Source organism: Toxoplasma gondii, chromosome Ib (assembly GCF_000006565.2).
Source record: "Toxoplasma gondii ME49 chromosome Ib, whole genome shotgun sequence".
In the NCBI taxonomy this organism is placed as follows: domain Eukaryota; phylum Apicomplexa; class Conoidasida; order Eucoccidiorida; family Sarcocystidae; genus Toxoplasma; species Toxoplasma gondii.
Window position 1 is genome coordinate 1,095,008 of NC_031468.1, and position 16,072 is coordinate 1,111,079.

General features: G+C 53.0%; 2 protein-coding genes across 2 annotated transcripts; one reads left to right on the forward strand and one right to left on the reverse strand.

Annotated features, from left to right (window-relative positions):
• Positions 1-4,003: 4,003 nt before the first annotated feature.
• On the forward strand, positions 4,004-7,168 carry TGME49_209180 (PAN domain-containing protein). Its single transcript, XM_002369637.2, has one exon. The coding sequence runs from the start codon at positions 4,870-4,872 to the stop codon at positions 6,184-6,186; it is 1,317 nt and encodes a 438-aa protein (XP_002369678.1). The 5' UTR covers positions 4,004-4,869; the 3' UTR covers positions 6,187-7,168.
• A 943-nt stretch (positions 7,169-8,111) lies between these two features.
• Positions 8,112-14,838, reverse strand: TGME49_209190 (ABC transporter transmembrane region domain-containing protein). The gene is made up of 5 exons (XM_002369638.2): positions 13,661-14,838; positions 12,543-12,800; positions 11,679-11,952; positions 10,539-11,223; positions 8,112-10,008 (listed from the first exon to the last, which is right to left on the reverse strand). Exons 1-5 carry the CDS (start codon positions 14,155-14,157, stop codon positions 9,326-9,328), a joined length of 2,397 nt encoding a protein of 798 aa, XP_002369679.1. The 5' UTR covers positions 14,158-14,838; the 3' UTR covers positions 8,112-9,325.
• Between the last annotated feature and the right edge of the window lie 1,234 nt (positions 14,839-16,072).

Sequence of the window (16,072 nt, forward strand, 5' to 3'; positions counted from 1 at the left end):
TCACCGGTCTTCTCCAGTGTATGGAAGCGAACTCCTGCCGAATCGAGAATCGCCAAAATTAAACAGTTCAAGACTTCAGTTTTCGTTGATGAATGCGCCAGACGGCAGAGTACTCAAGTGCATGTCATGGTTGTCGGAACCAGCTTATACGGAAATGCTGATTGTTTAGTGTCCGTGCCATGGGGACAAATGCGTGGGTGAAGTGATACGGTTGCCATATTTCTCTTTCGCCAAAGTACCACACTCACCAGCGTGTCACTAGGAGGCCGTTACTTATGGTCACTTTACGTGTGAGGTTGACAGATGTCGATTATCCCTGATTCCAAGAACAGAATGAACGACAGGCGTTGAGCACACGGAGCCTGAAAGGATCACAGTGAAACCTCCGTGAATGGTGTGACGCAAGCAAGCCGAATTTAGGGGACAGGAGACGATAATCAACAACAGGCAGAGAGTCTGCTCCAAGGTCAATATCGGTCGTTTCCTGCAGAGAGACACCACTTTCGCCGTGCGACTGTTATGAGAATACAAGGCGACGTTAATTGCGGTATCTAGACCTGTCGGGTTGCTAGGACCATTTACATGTAGGTAGGGGATATGTAATTTTATTCTTATACAAGCCATTTTACTATGTGGCAGGCGAAAACGCTGTAAGAAGGATATTCTTGACTACGGGCAGACACACCCGTCGCGCGTTCCCCACGATATATTCCGGTGGTCTGGTGGACGGGGGGTACCACATAAATAAAAGTCCGCTTCACTCTGTCGGTCATGTCTGCCTGTGACGCCAGGCTCGTCTTTATCTTGTAAAGAATTCCCTAGAGAGGATACAGCCACTGCTTTTACGAACGCCGGAGTGGAAAGCCCTCCCTTAGGCGTCGTGGACCATTTAAGCAAAACTCAGAGACCTAAGGAAATACCGACTTTGTCGGTTCCACCCTTCTGCCACGCTGTCCTTGCATGCCGTTGCAACGATTCGTCATTCATCTTTCTTGTGAAACTGTCGCTTTCGAGACGAGTGCACTTCGACTACCTGTCTTTTCAGCTGAGTATTGAAGAAGCCCTCCACAGGAGATGTAGATGGTGGCGGCACGTTTTGAATCAGTACGTTGCGCTGCAGGAAAACAGGCGTACTATCGATTACTTTTACATCGTCACAGTAGCAAACAAGGTCCCGCTGTCCGTCGTCGCAAGCAAACAACTAATACACTGGGGGTCTGTGTCTTTGCTGACTGAAACAGTGAAGAGGCATCTTTGAGGATTGTGTTCGCTACTAATAGTATTTGACTGCTATCGCCGGCGTACCTTACGACCGTTAAATAGTTTAGAGATAGAATGCAACGCGGATCATCGTCCGCACTTTTTCGACAAAATGTAAGTATAATATCCTAAATGGTCGCACCTCCAAGACGGCCCATTACGCTCTCATTTACTGATCAAGATGCAGTGAGAGGAACGATGGCTCTCCGTGAGATGTAATACGTGAGCTAGTTAGAACGTCTGCGGACAATTTGTTCTCTGTCTACCATCTCAAACTGTGTAGATATATACAACAGAACCGTGTGCGAGGAAGAACCGAGTCGTATGGACGTGCTCTGGCTCCCTCTGCTGCTGGCAAAACTATCTTCATGCTGAGTCCGCAATCAGAGGTTCTCTTTTGCGTAGTGGCACGACACTAGAGGGCCTTTTCAGTTTCACGTCAGTGGATCACCTCAGTCTTCTGTTGAGCACTGGGCGGTGAGAGTTCCCTAGAGAGTATTTTTCAATACAGAACTTGACATGATAACGCAGAGATAGTGATTGAGAGACAGCAGACAGCCTGTGGCGAAATTCATCCGGTAATCGTTGCCGGCATAGAGATGGGAAGCAGTCGTATCGCGGGGAAGGTAGGTAAGTCTTAACGAAACACCGGGAGCATGTGCGGCTGCCCAGGACAGTCCGCCAACAGTCTTTGGCTTTTTTGTTTTGTCACACTTGCGGACTGAAGGTTTTGAATCAGCTGATTCACCACGCCCCGCGGCGGGAGTCAGGTTGTTTACACTGCTAACGCACTTCCAGTCGATGTTGAAATGTACAGAAGCAGTGTACCAGCTCTTGAGAGAGTCTCGTTCTACTGGCAAACACACTGAAAGTGGCCCGTGGACTTAAGTAGACGAATCAGAGGCGCTTGATATTACTGTTCCAGTCCGTAAAACTTCGGGACTTCATAAAGTGACAGAGTACGCCTGCCCGCATCCGGCGTTCACTCTTCCAGGCGGCCATCTCGCGTGACAACCGAGCACAATCAAGAGAGGGGAGGCAAGCTCCACGCACAGCCGCATATGCTTCTGTTCTTGAATCCCCTCAGGCCCAGAACGCACTTCGTCACGGCTTTATTATTTTTTAAACACCAAGTGCACCGTCGCTGCTTGGTACTTTTCCTGGGTTCCACAGACTTTTATGCTTCGTGCACACGTCGGGGTGTGTGTGCCCTGCAGTACTGTTACACTGCGAGCTTCTGTTGTCTCAAGTCGTCAGGAACTTGACACGCATTGCTAGATTTACGAACTTGTGTATAAACGACGGAAAGATACGACGACTTTATATCGGGTGGTTCAGAATATCAAACCTACGCGGCTGTGCATAAACGAGTGAAGCATTAGAGGAACGTCTACCCACGAATACACAGGCATCTAGGGTGCATTCATCCATCACAAGTTCGGCCTAGACTCATGCCATGAAAACCACGTGACTTCTCGCACTGGGAAATCATACTAGTGGCGAGAAGGAAGTCAGTTTCAGGCGCCGAGAAGTTTCCACCACGTACTTTTTCTGAGGACCTCCCCGGTTGCATCCTCACTAGCCTTCTACTTACCGGCTTCGTCTCATGACAGCTTTCGCCCCCCCGGCTGCAACCAGTGCAGTTCCTGCGCTCTGTCGAGCGTCCGTTTTCGAAGGGCGGCATTCCTCTGAAAACTGGGGACTCCCTGCTCGGCTCGAAGTGACAATCGGTAGCGTTATGGACCACTTCCGAACTTTTACACTAGAGCTAGTCGTATGACTAGTCGTACTTACTAATAACGACCTTCTTCTTACGTCTGTGACACCGAGACAGAGGGGAGAAACGCGACTAGCGAGAGTAAAGGCTCGTAGGGGCTCTTTCCGACAATGACACGAAGAGCTGCAGTCGACATTACACGGACAACTCTCCCTTTCTTGAGCCCCGGCCAGTTGAGCATTAACGTATAAGTTAAACTCTCTAAACATGAATACTTGCAGTTGTTTGCTTGCAATCCTGCCCGAAACTGTACTGCCGTGCTTCGCTCCCCTGCGCTGTGATCTGGCTGTCGGGATCCTGCAGCGGGTCAAAAAAGAAAATCTACCCAGCTCTTGAGCGTAGATGTTGGCGATTCCTGATGCGCTCAGATTTCGTCGGTTTGGGCTGTTAACGGCGCGTTTCGACACCTTTTCTATGTTGTTAGCTCCACTCTTTTATAGTGGGAATTCGTACAAGCTAGCATGCTCCGACTCGCTGTAGAAGGAGCGAAGACCCGACCACCACTGCGTGAGGTTGAGGTGCCCGGAGAGCGAACCCCACTTTGACACAAACTCACTCGACGGCTGGTTGTGCTTGCCAACTCGCAAAGCGTCCAGGCACTTCGTGAGTCACTAACTGGACATCTATAAGAACATACAGGTCGCTTTGGGACTGTCACTCGTCACAAGAAGCGGCTAGGTCCTAAATCTCCGGACGGCGTTGCGGGCCTCGAAGTGGCGGAAGCCAGTGCAGGGGGAGTGTGCCGGCTCGGGGTTTTCAGGGGAGACAGTTGTTCCTCGCGGCTCGGGAGAGGCAGCGGTGCCGGACTTTCGGCCCTTTGAGAAAAGCCGCGACCCAGAAGTCACGCGACGACTAAACTTTCCACTTCCCCAGAGGTTTCGTTTTCTCTCCATTCTTTTCCTCACACTTAATTTCTATTTAATCTCTTGTTGCCCATCTCGCGGTGTTTCCTCCCCCGAACGCACACTCCGGACTCTTCGCTCGCGAAACGGCTAGCTGACGTGCGCTCGTGGAGAAGGTTGACCCGACCCCGCAGGCGTCCCCCTTGTTCGCCCGGTCCGTGTCCATCCCGCGAGTTTCTCTTCTAGATGTGGCGCCTCTTTCCACAGGTTGTTGAAACTGTAGCTGCCGAAACTCCCGACGAAATCACCTCCTGACCGCAACGTGGTCAACGCATTGCATGTGTACATACACACGAGCCCCTTTGGCGTAACGCAGCGTATGCTGGCGGAGCCGGTTCTTTGACAGTTAGTAGAAGGTATCTGCCTTTGATTTTCCCGCGAACAATTTCGTTGCCGCCTCATCTCAGTTGTGTGTTCTTCCTCCCACGAGACCATTCCACCCGCGAACGTGGTGAAATTGGTGTGTGCGTCGGCATTTTCGTGATAGCGACCGCGCCGCCGAGGCACGGACGACGAACCGCTCGAGTAGTTCAGATCTCCCCTTTTCGGCGACGAGAGCCATCTGCGTTTCTTCTCCCAAACCGTATTCCAGGCGCGTTTCCCGCTGGTTCTCTGAACCCCGGCATCACGAGAACTTAACGGGCACTTCGACATTTTCAGCCCTCTGTCGGGGCTTGGACCCAGAGTTCCGTGAGGCGCAAGTGCTGCAGGTCCTCCGGGTGGATTTTTCCGCGATCTGCGCACATTGGTCCACACGATTTCCACCCTTGTCGTTTCTGCGTTTGCATCTGATGACTTTCGACCCTGTGCGCCATCGAAGAACGTGCACGGCTACCCGAGCAAGCTGTTGAGACTCCCCGAGAACCTCGTTGTTCGGTAAAAACGTACCAAGTATCTCAACCCACTTGCTGCCGCACTAGTTTCCCCAACATGATTGCAGGTTCCCTCCCAACTGTGCCTGTGGCCAGGCGGCCAAGGCGCCTCTTTATTCTGGCCGTCGTTACTTCGCTGTTGTGGCAAACTGTGCATCAGAACCGCCTCTCGCTCCTGCAATTCGCCGCTGCCATCGCCCCCACCCACGGCACCCGCACGCATCTCAGCGGCGCCGCAGCGCCACAGCCGTTGCACCGCAGTCACCACGCTGGACGCACATCTACAGAATCTGCAGTTTCAGAGAAGATTGCACCTGTAGGCGGGTCCGAGAAGGCAGCGTCACCACTCTTGGGAGCAGAGAAGAGTGTAGATCCTCTGGTCGCGGTTTCCTTTGCCTCGACCCGCGCGTCGGTGAGCGCGAGCGCGACGATGGAGTTCCGCTGCTATCGATACCAGAAAGGTTCGGGTGCAACCACAGTGGAGACTCGCGAAGACATTGTGGCGGAAGAAGACTGTCAGCGGGCGTGTCGGACTCGAAAAGAGTGTACGCATGCAGAGTTGAACAAGGCGCAGCGGAAGTGCCACCTGAAGACGGGATATTTCGACATCGTTGACGGAGACACCGACACAGTGACCGTGCCGCGAAGTTGCTCGAGTTCGTGCTTCTCAAAGAACACGCACGCAAGCATACAGGAGATTCTCAGTCCGAAAGAGATGTACAGCCCCTTCGACTGCCTCATCTGGTGCACCACGCAGCCCCAGTGCAAGTACTGGGACTACAACATTCTCAACAGCAAGTGCTACTTGAAGCCGGAAGCCGGTTTGAACGCGAAAAAGGAAATGACGGGCTCTGTCTTCGGCTCCAGTGAGTGGTGTCCGGACGACGACGCCGGCGACTCGTCCGTGGCGCAAGGCTGGAACAAGTCGGGGTCCTGCATGCACCCGCAGAACAGCAAGGCAAGTGGCACCCCCTTGAAGGAACTCGCCAACACAAGCAACGCCGACTTGTGTCAGAAACACTGCAAGAAGATGCCGAGCTGCAGATACTTCACCTTCGACCGGAACAGCAAGTTCTGCAGTCTGCTCAACGGCAGCAGGGTCGAAGTGACCGAGGCCCAAGGTTTCGTCTCGGGGCCGCGATCCTGCAATCAAAGCTGCTTCCTGGAGGGACAAAAGTATCAAAGGGGAGAAATGTCTTCCGAGAAGGTGTACAGCGCCCTCGACTGCCAGGTCTTGTGCCAGACCACGGAGGCCTGCGAATACTTCTCCTTCACGAAAACATCCAGGCTGTGCCAGCTCTTCAACAGCGACGCCAAGTCCACAGAACTCGCGACCTCCGGCACGACTTCTGGCCCCAAGGACTGGTGCTCGTAAACCGGCAGTCATCCGCGGGGTCAAGAACGAGAGGGTCTTTTCGATGCCTCTGGGCTCCCCGCCTGGATCTCGGCTGTAGTGCGTGAAGGTCCACACACACACACTCACAAGCACGGATTTGTTCGAGCAAAGGAGAAACACGATCCACGTCAAACAGACGGGCCGTCGGGATCTCCGCCGGTGGGCAAAGCAGCCTGCAAGACGGACCGCAGACGAACGAGACTGGGGAAAGGGAGGAGTCCCGACGTCTCGCAGAACAGATTGAAGAGATCCAGCGAATGGAAGACTACGCATGCAGTCGACAGTCAGCGAAGCAGACTGTTGCGAGGAAGTCGCAAACAGGGAACCACGGAACGAAACGCGTAGGAGTTCACTTTTCTAGCTCAGATGTGTTACGGAAGAGCTCAGGTTAACAAAGGAAAGAACGCGTCGCTGCAAACCAGGTGTCGCGACACCGGGACAATGAAGCAGCATGTGGCGGACAGGCCTGCCGCCTGAAGAGCGTCCGTTATGACCGACAGCCGACTTGGCGTAATGACAACATGTTATTGCAAGTGGCGGAGCTTCTCGTGCCAGGGGCTTCCGCGTTTGACACTTCCATTTTTGCCCCAAGCGTCGCCCAGATGCTTCCTGCGAAGGCCGGCCTTCTCAGAGGTCGAGGGGAAGAAATGCCAAGATGCTGAACTCTCGGCGGCGGTTGTATAGGCGTTGTTTTTTACATGGGCAACACTGCGTACGGGGGCTTACTATCCGCGGACGCGCGCCGTCGGTGGACGGTGTTTCCGGGAGTTAAAAAGAAGTGGGTGCTGCAGAGCTCCCCAGCTTTTCATGGTACGTTTCTTCGGGGAAGGGCCGACCCATCAAGGGCCGAGAGTACCCTAAACAGGAACATTTTCTGCTGTTCAATCCTTTTCTTCGCTCCCGCAACTGGACGCGGACTACAAAGACACACCAAGACACTATACCACCTGATGAAAATTCACAGAAACACATCGTACACACGCCCAATTACACAAACAACGCATGGATGTACACGTAATAGCGTGTAGACATATATACCTATATGTAAATATACATTGCTTAAAGACGTTTCTCACTACATATATACACACATATGTTTATATATATATGTATATATATATATATACACCTACAGGTATTTATGGATTTATACGTACATGTGCACATTTATAATTGTATACAAGTATATATATATATATATATATGAATTTATATGTGCTTTAGGTATGTACACATTCACATCTATAGGCAAAAGCACATAGCCGTGTTTCACAGCAGGACGCGAGTCGTGCTGTGGCATGCAAGGCCCCGAACACACTAGTCAGCGCAAAACAGCATTTCTAAGCATCAACAAGCAACCCCAACCCAGAAACACAAGCTTGGACGACGCTGGGAGCGTTTCTCATGCTGCATCTCGTCGCTTATCGTCAGACCGTCGGCGATGTAAGGCGAGGGAGTTGTCAGTTCTACATCGAATTCTTTAGTATGCGGGAGAGCTGCTTTGCGTCGCAGTTACAGAGCATGTCCGTGGCGTGACCAGCGAAAATTTGTCTATGGTTCTATCGCAATCCTTTGAGATAACGAAGCTGCGTTTGGGGGCCGTGAGTGTCCCTACAGTTGAGTCTCTGAAAGCCTCGAAATACCACGGCTGAGACTTTACTGTTGCCGCTTCCTGCAAGGCCGCCAGTGACAACGTGAAGAGAAGCGCAGGGCTGAACTTCCTCTCTGTCGTCTTCCAGACCAGCAAGACCCTCGTTTCTCGGCGACACCAGAAGAATGAGAAGTTCCGAGGATGTCGGGACAGGCACAAAGAGACATAGCACCACACAGGCTTCCTGTTGAGAGAAGCTTCCTTTCAACACAGGGCACAGATGACACGTCTGGAAATGTCGTTCCAAGAGGAACTCCCAGTCTGTTTGATTGAGCCCCGTTATCCAAAAAGCTCAGAAAGAGACATGGTCTTGTTTTAACCGTCAAGCGTCTCTCCGTCTCCATGCACATGTCTCACGGGAACGACGAAAATCGAGTTTGTGACTCCGTAGGGGTATCCAGCATACATCTGAAAAACCACGTTCTGCCCTTTCCACTTTTGCAGCAACACATCTTCACCGCTTGTAGCTGTTTGAGCTCCTTAGATCAAAGGAAAGCGAATCTGAGTTCTTTTCTTCGCCACTGTCCAGGTCACATGTAATCGCGTCCACGGCCACTCCCTGGAAGCTTCTGTCTTCTCTCCCTGCTTGTTTCTCGCCACTAAACCCGGTGTCTTGTTCTCTCCGCTCAATCGCCGCTCTTTTTACGTATGTCGATACCCTCCACACTGAGTCCTTTTCCAAAACTCGCATGTACAATTGACAGTTCGACGCTAATATTCACGCACTGAAAATTTGTCGAAATCTACCGCATGTTCAGCTTTAACGGCTTCCTCGGTGCGCTCCCCCGTGTTTCGGAATTCGTACGGTCCCTACACCCCGAACAGCACCAGCTCACCTCCCGCTACGCTTCGCGAAAAACGAAATCGTTTTCAAGCACTGCGAGCGTGAACACACTGTAGTTTTGGTGTGAACGTTTACACCCTTAGACTTGCAGAGAAGAGCAGAATACTACGCCTCGTGACGTCAGGACAGGTCCGGTAGTACATCTGCCACTGCATCCTGCTACTCGTAACTGGCGTTCTCTGCATGTGGGCACCGTCTCTCTCGTTTAGGGCGTGGCTACTCCTTCTTTCTCCGGACTTTCTCGCGTCTTCTGACTTACACACACAACGCGCCTCCTGCCAAGAGGTACAGACGATCAAGTTCTTTGCGACTGCCGACACCATAGAGGACCTAGGATCCTCAACACGCGTCAGGTTTCGAGAACAAACCATCGTTTCTCCAGTACAATGCTGGTACCTTGGCAACTTCGGGGCGCTCCTGCGTTTCGGATGTGACATCAAAACGCAGTGCTTTACACCCAAGATGTCTTTGACTGTGCACCCCCAGCCGCGAGTCTCCATAGAGCGTCCTCGTTCTTGTGCCTTTCAAGACGTGATGGTACGCAAGGGTAAAAGGATTTTCGCCTGATCGGCTATCCTCGTTTTCCGCATGCTCCCCTGCGAGCTGCGATGGGGGTTCTGCGTCTACTTCTCTGCGTGGTTCGGGGCTGTTCTCTCACTCGTATCCCCAGACTGTTCCTGCAGCTTCAGGAGACGCGCCAGTTCTCCATTGGCTTTGACAAGTGTCTCGAAAGATCCTTGTTCCACGATTTCGCCCGCCCGGAGCACGACGACCGAGTCGGCCATCTGGAGCGCCGCTTTGCTGTGCGCGATCAGGACCACTGTTTTGACGGCGCCTGTCAACAGACGCGTCTCGTTTCGCTCGCTTTCTCCGGTCGACAAAGTGGAGTTCTCCTTCTGCAGGAGCTCTCGCAACGTCTGCAGAAGCAATCGCTCGTTTTCCGCGTCCAGGTGCGCAGTCGCTTCATCGAGAACGAGCACCGAGGCCCTCTTGATCAGAGCCCGCGCCAGGCCCAGTCGCTGCTGCTCCCCAGAGCTGAAGCCTGCGGCCGCCCCCTCCACCACTTCGTTCTCTCGGCTTATGTTGGGAGCCGACAAAAACTTGTCGACTTTGCACAGCCGACACACCTCCAAGAACAGCTCTGGACACCCTGCGGCAGGCTCGGGAGTCGCAGGTGGCGTCCACACACCGTACGTGATGTTCTCCCGTACGCTCAGCCCCGTCAGCAACGATGTGCTTTCGTTGTTTACGACGCCGATGAGTTTCTGCAGAAGAAGACGCGTCGGAATCGCCTGGACGTCCACGCCTGTGTAGAGAAACCGAGAGATCGCGAATGAAGACAAAGATGAGGAAGGACAGCCCGGAAGCGAGAGCACAGAACTGCGGGGGGCAGACAAAGAATCGGCGCAGACACCTGGCACCCCTACACCGCAACGCAGTGTTGCGCCTCAGCTACCTGAGCACACAGCGCGCCTCTGTCTTGGCGGGCGCTCGGAATCCGTGGGTGTATGTGTGTATGTGTGAGTGTCTATGTGGATGTGAATTTCTTTGTCAAACATGGACACCGAGTCGAGAGCGAGACGCATTCAATCCTCGCTCTTCGCCAGAAGCCCCCAGTGAGAAGCGTGGAGAGAGAAGCTTTTTGCTGCGCATGTCTCCACTTCTTTCTCCCTCCAGCTGAAGCGCCAGGCTTCCAGAGAGGATGCGTCGAGCATAGCCGATGCGTCGAACCCACTTCACTTCCAGAATGTGTTGTCCAACGCCTTTCGTTCTAAAAACTGACCGACATTGAGGCTCAGTCTGAACGTTCGCTTTCCGAGAGAGACATCGACGTACCGTCCAGAGTGACTGTTCCCTGCTGCGGGCGAAGTTCTTGGGTGAGGAGTTTAAGCAACGTGCTTTTGCCTGCCCCGCTGGCGCCAGTGACTGCAGTGACAGAGCCTGGAGGGAAGACGAGGGAAACGTTTTTGAGGGCTGCGGTGTCTCCGGTTGTCTCCGGTGTCTCTTTTGACTCGCCGATCTCGCGCCCCTCGTTTTTTGCTTCAGAGGCATGCGCGGGAAGAAGCAGCGACGCCAGGGACGAGGTGGGTGCGGAACGCTCTTGAAAATCTTTGCTTCTCCCGTAGGAAAAAGAGACATTTGAGAAAACAATCTTCCCCTCAACTTGCTGGGCAACATCCTCCGGTCCAGCCCGCCCTTCCTCGAACTCCGAAATCTTCACCAAGAGCGGGAGACTCTCACGCTCCGATTTCCCCTCTTCCTCACGCTCTTTCCTTTGTTCTTCTTCCTGTCCCTCCCTTTTCTGCTTCTTGTGTTTGCGCTGCTCTCTTGCATCTGGGAGCTCTCGCTGTCTCGAAGTGCCTGGCAGTCGCAAGGTCTCGCCGACAGAGAGAACTGCATGCAGACGCGCGCCTGCCTCTGCAGCTCTCGCGAGCTCCGAAGACACCGCAGTCAAGCCACTGAAGCCGACGCCGACCATGGACGAATACACTGCGAAGGTTGTGAGGTTGCCGTAAGACAGCTGGGAAAACGCACAGAAACAGACATCGTCGCGCTTGAAAGTGTATCTCTGTTTTGTCGTGCAGCTGCGCATCTTTCTGCAGTGAAAAGCGCGTCGGACGAAACCTGGCATGGGCCTCGGGACGACTCCGGATATGAAAAAAGACAAAAAAGCGACGACAACCCACGCACCCGTCCACACAAGCGTCTACGAATGCATACCCTTATATACTTATACATACATATACAGATATATATATATATATATATATATATATATAAGTGTGTGTGTCTTTATAAGAGTGAATGGGGATTTGAGGGAGGCACAGAGACGTCGGCTTGCGTCCACGGTTTTTCGAGATGACTCTGTGAGTTTCGGGTGTCTGACTTTTGTGCATCGCCTGTGCTTCCACCCGTTCGTCTCGGCGATATGCCCCTCCGCGTCGTGGCTGTTTGTACACCCAAGCGTCGACTCACCACGCCTTGCTTGACGAGAGTAGTGCCATAGGTGAGAAGAGCGAGGACCGTCGCGTTTATCGAAAACGAGAGACCTCCAAAGAAGCAGCCGTTGGCAACCGCCGCGGCCTTCGCTGCCTCCAGAGCCTCGTCTTGTCTCTTCTGCAGGCGGAAGAGTTCCTGCTCCTGCTCCTGGTGTATGTACACCGTCTTCACGTGGAAGAGCCGGTCGGAGAGGAACGCAGTGCACTCCTGCATTTCTTTCTCGCGAATGCTGCGGAGGCGCCGAAGTCGCCTGAAGGTCGAGACAGAGCAGAAAACGCAAGTGACGACAGGGTGGACAAAGAATGTCGAAAGGAAAGAGCAGGCAGCGGCCGAAGTCGAGGAGAAGATGAAGGAGAGCAGAGAGAAAAGGGTGTGGAGAGCGAGGTCCCCGAGAGCAAGATGTGTACTCTGAGAGGTTGTGAAAACACAGACGAGGAAATCATGTCTCATGCAGGAGTCGAGCAAGGAAGAGCAAAGCTGGACGGGTTGCAAAGAAGCCCCTCACACTGGGACGGAAAAGCAGGTGAGCCACAGAAACAAAGCGAAGAAGTTCTCTTCGAGCTGTTTCCTTCATTCGTCGATCAAGAGAAGAAAGAAAACGCCCGGTTCGTCCTCTTCGCGTTCTCTCCCCCTCTCTCATCCCGTCTCTTGCGCGTCCTTCTGGAGACCGCTGTCCGCGACTTTCCTCCTGGTTTTTGCTCGCTTTCTCTCCTTCTTTCGTTCCCCGCAATGCACTTCCTTCCTCGCGCGCCGCATGCCCTTGCCAGTCTCTCTGCGTCTCTGCCTCTCGGCTTCAGCTCTGTCTTCCTGGTGCTCCTTCACTTTCCAGCGCTTCCTCACTTGGCAAGAAGCATCGCCGAACAGCCTGCCAGTGGAAGAAGCAGCAGGGCGAGGACTGTGACTCGCGGGGAAATGAGAAGCAGCAGCGAAGAGCCGCCGACTACGCTGCTCGTGTACCGCAGCGCCTGCGCCTGCGTCTGCGTCAACGCAGACACAAGCGCCTCGGTGTCCTCGGTGAAGAGAGGCAACAGATGGCCCGGGGAGCGACAGAGAAAGAGCGACGGAGGCATGTACAGTAGCGTCCGGAAGAGTTGCCGTCTGCACAGAGAAAAACGAAAAACGACGAATGAGGGCACCCAGGACTCTACGCTCGTTGAGTGTCTCCGCGCGGGTGCTGCATGCGAGAGATGAACATACGTCGGCTCTCGAAGAGACTGCGAAGAAACGCACATGCAACTTGCCGCCGGCAACGCTGCGCGGGGAGAGATTCGAAAAAGGCTTCACCCCGTGCTTCTTGGAGGCAAACGACACAGCCACAATTCAGCGAAGGTTCAAAACACTGCAAACATACTGCATATATATATATATAAACAACAGACGCATAAACTACATATATGAACACTATATATAAATATACATATATGTACATGTAAATGCATATATGTATACATTGTATGTATGCATGTATGTATGTATGTATGAGCAGAAGAGGACTGGGCAACTTCTTGAGAGACAGGGGGGTCTAGACGCGAGCTGGAAGTCCAGAGACAGCTGGGAAAACAGGTTTCCGTTGAGTCGCAACCAGCGCTTTCCAAAGGGGCGACCAAAGTCCGGCCTGTTTTCTCTCTTCTCTTTCGCTTTTTCGCACTTGGGTTTCGATCGTTCCGTGGAGACAGCTGCGCGCCCGCGCAAAATCGCGGCCACTCGCATGGCGTCGATTTGGAGTCTCTCCGACGCTCGCTTTTGGGGAAGCACCTCCAATGCAATTGTCCCTCGTGGACACTGAGGTCACGGGCATGAACCCTGCAGATCTGTCGTCTCTACGAGCACAAAACTACCGGGAGATAGGCGTTCGCTGGGAGCAGCTCTCTTCTGAAAGAACGGTACATGTTTCACACGAACGTAGGAGGTCCGAAGACGAAGCCGTCGAGCAACTGGTTTCCTGTCTCTGAGCTCACCGGACTTCCATACGCATTTCGTGTTCGGCGGTTTCCAGCTGAGAAGTTCGCAGGAAACTCGAGAACGCTCCGAGGCAAACGACGCATGCAATCAACGTGAAGAGAACCTTCGGCGGCTGACTCTTCAGCGCCTCCTTCCCGCCGCCGCACAACACTTGACCGAGAACTGTCCACACTCCCGAGAGGACCGAGCCGACACCGGCGAAGAGACCCGTCGCAGGCGCACAGCCCGCCCCCGCAGAAGCAGAGAAAGAAGAAGAGAGAGAAGAAGGGAGAGACGAAGAGCGAGAAGAAGAGGAAGCGGCGTCAATAGCGATTCCGAGCAACGTAGGCGTTGCCAGATTGCAGGAGCTGCAAACGATGAGGGAAGAGAAGGCGAGGAACAGGCGCTTGCGCGTTCTGTCTGGGCAGAAACGACTGAAGAGAGCGAAGAGACTCGCCCGGGACGTAGCCGGGGCCTCCGGAGAGGAGGCGCCTTTCGACAAGACACCCGGCATGACTGCAGCCGCAAAGGAGACAGGGCGGAGACAGAGAGAACGCCGTTGACGCGTGGAGGAGGGGCGAAGGAAGAGAGAGAAACGAGAGAATGATGACGGCGGGAAGAGATCCGGAGACGGGGGCGCAGGCCGCTTTGGGTAGGAGGCGAGACTGGCAGAACGAGTCGCGGGTGGACGCCGGGGTGAGTCGAAGCTGTGAGAAACCGCGGGGAGGGAAAGGAAAAGAGAAAAGCAAGCGGAAGGACGGAGGGATAATGCTTCACGAGGAAGCAGCACGACGCTGAAGAAGACCCGCGAGGCTCGAGCGAAAAACCAGCCGACAACACTCAAACACTCGAAGCAACGGCTGCGGTGTCTGTTGCCTGGACGAACGCGACACACTCGAGGGGGATTCGTTCCGGAAAGGAGGACTTCCGGGGGGTGGAAAAAGGATGCAGAACGCGAACTTCGCGGAGAATGGGTGAAGACAGAACAGAAGAAGTCGAGAAAGAAGAAAGAAAGAGCCGCGCGATCGGACCAGCAGAAAAAACGCTTTCAATGCCCCAGCCCGCTGGAAGCTGCGACCGGCAGCTACCAGCTGTCGATACACCCCGGAGGCGTCTGCGTGTCTCTCCGCCTCAGAGACACAAAGGCAAGGCAGGCAAAAAAGAAGGGAGGAAGACAGATGAAAACTAAAGAAAAAATCCAGTCGTTCACTTTTTGGAATTAAAGGGTGCTTTTTTAAGCTCCCTCAAAAGTCAATGCATGCGTGGAACGCACAAGCCGCGAACCAGACGCACACCGTTATCTAGAGCTGTACTTTAAAGTAGGTATCCTCGCAGCGCTTAGACCATACTGATTTGTGTCACTTATGAGATAATCAAGAAATGTAACATATAAAATAGACACGCACAAAACAAGATACAGATACAGATAACAATACTCCAATAACAACGAAACCTAAAGATGCATATATATATATATATATATGTATATATATATATATGCAAACATCCATCTGTTTGGATCTGACGATTGGCAAGGTCCCCCACAGACTACAGGACAGAGGACGAGATCCGCTGCTTCCTCATGGAGGGAAGGTGGGCGAGTTCACACGCGCAGAAAAAATAACAGAAGAAACGTTTACCCGTGGAGACACCCGAAGGAGATTCGAAGCGGAAAAAAGGTGCTTGCATTTTTGCCGAGACGCAGACATCCAGCGATGAACGCCGAAAACGGATTTCGTCGAGGAAGCGAAGTCGTCTTTCTGGAGTGGACGAGCACGTAGAATCGGTCTCAGTTCGTTTCGCTGAAGGACTCTTTCAAAATTTAAACTATGGACGCAAGCGTAGCACACCTGCATCTAGAGCCATGCACAGTGAGCACGCGCGTATCTACAGACAGAACGCAGATGCAGTTATGTGGGTAGAACAGAAAGGCACACACACAAACATAGGTAGCACGATCTGTGAAAAACATGCACAAAGACAAATTCATGCACATATATGTATGTCTATATGTCGATGTATAGCTGCTCGTATGTATCTACGACGCTAACGGCTTTATGTGGGGAGGTGTCAGTATTGCCAGCAGGTTTGGAGTATGGAAGCGCACCTTTAGGTGCTTGGCTGCTTCGATTGCTGGCGTTAAATGTCGTCGAACGCTTTCTTTTGTCGATTAAGAGGTATAGTGCCTGCAAGAGGCTTTTCCTCCCGAGTCTCTTCGTCGTAGACACGCCATACGAAACGCCGTTGCTTCTTTGCATGTCCCAGCTCCGATTCACTGTCCTTACGTATACGAGTTCAGACACGAAGACGCACACATTTCGATGTAGATCTAATTACTGTATGTGAACATAATTCTGCGCAGACACATGTATGCGACGTGAATCTGTGGTCATCTCTGTGCCCCACTTCCCCTGTTCACCGATGACGCT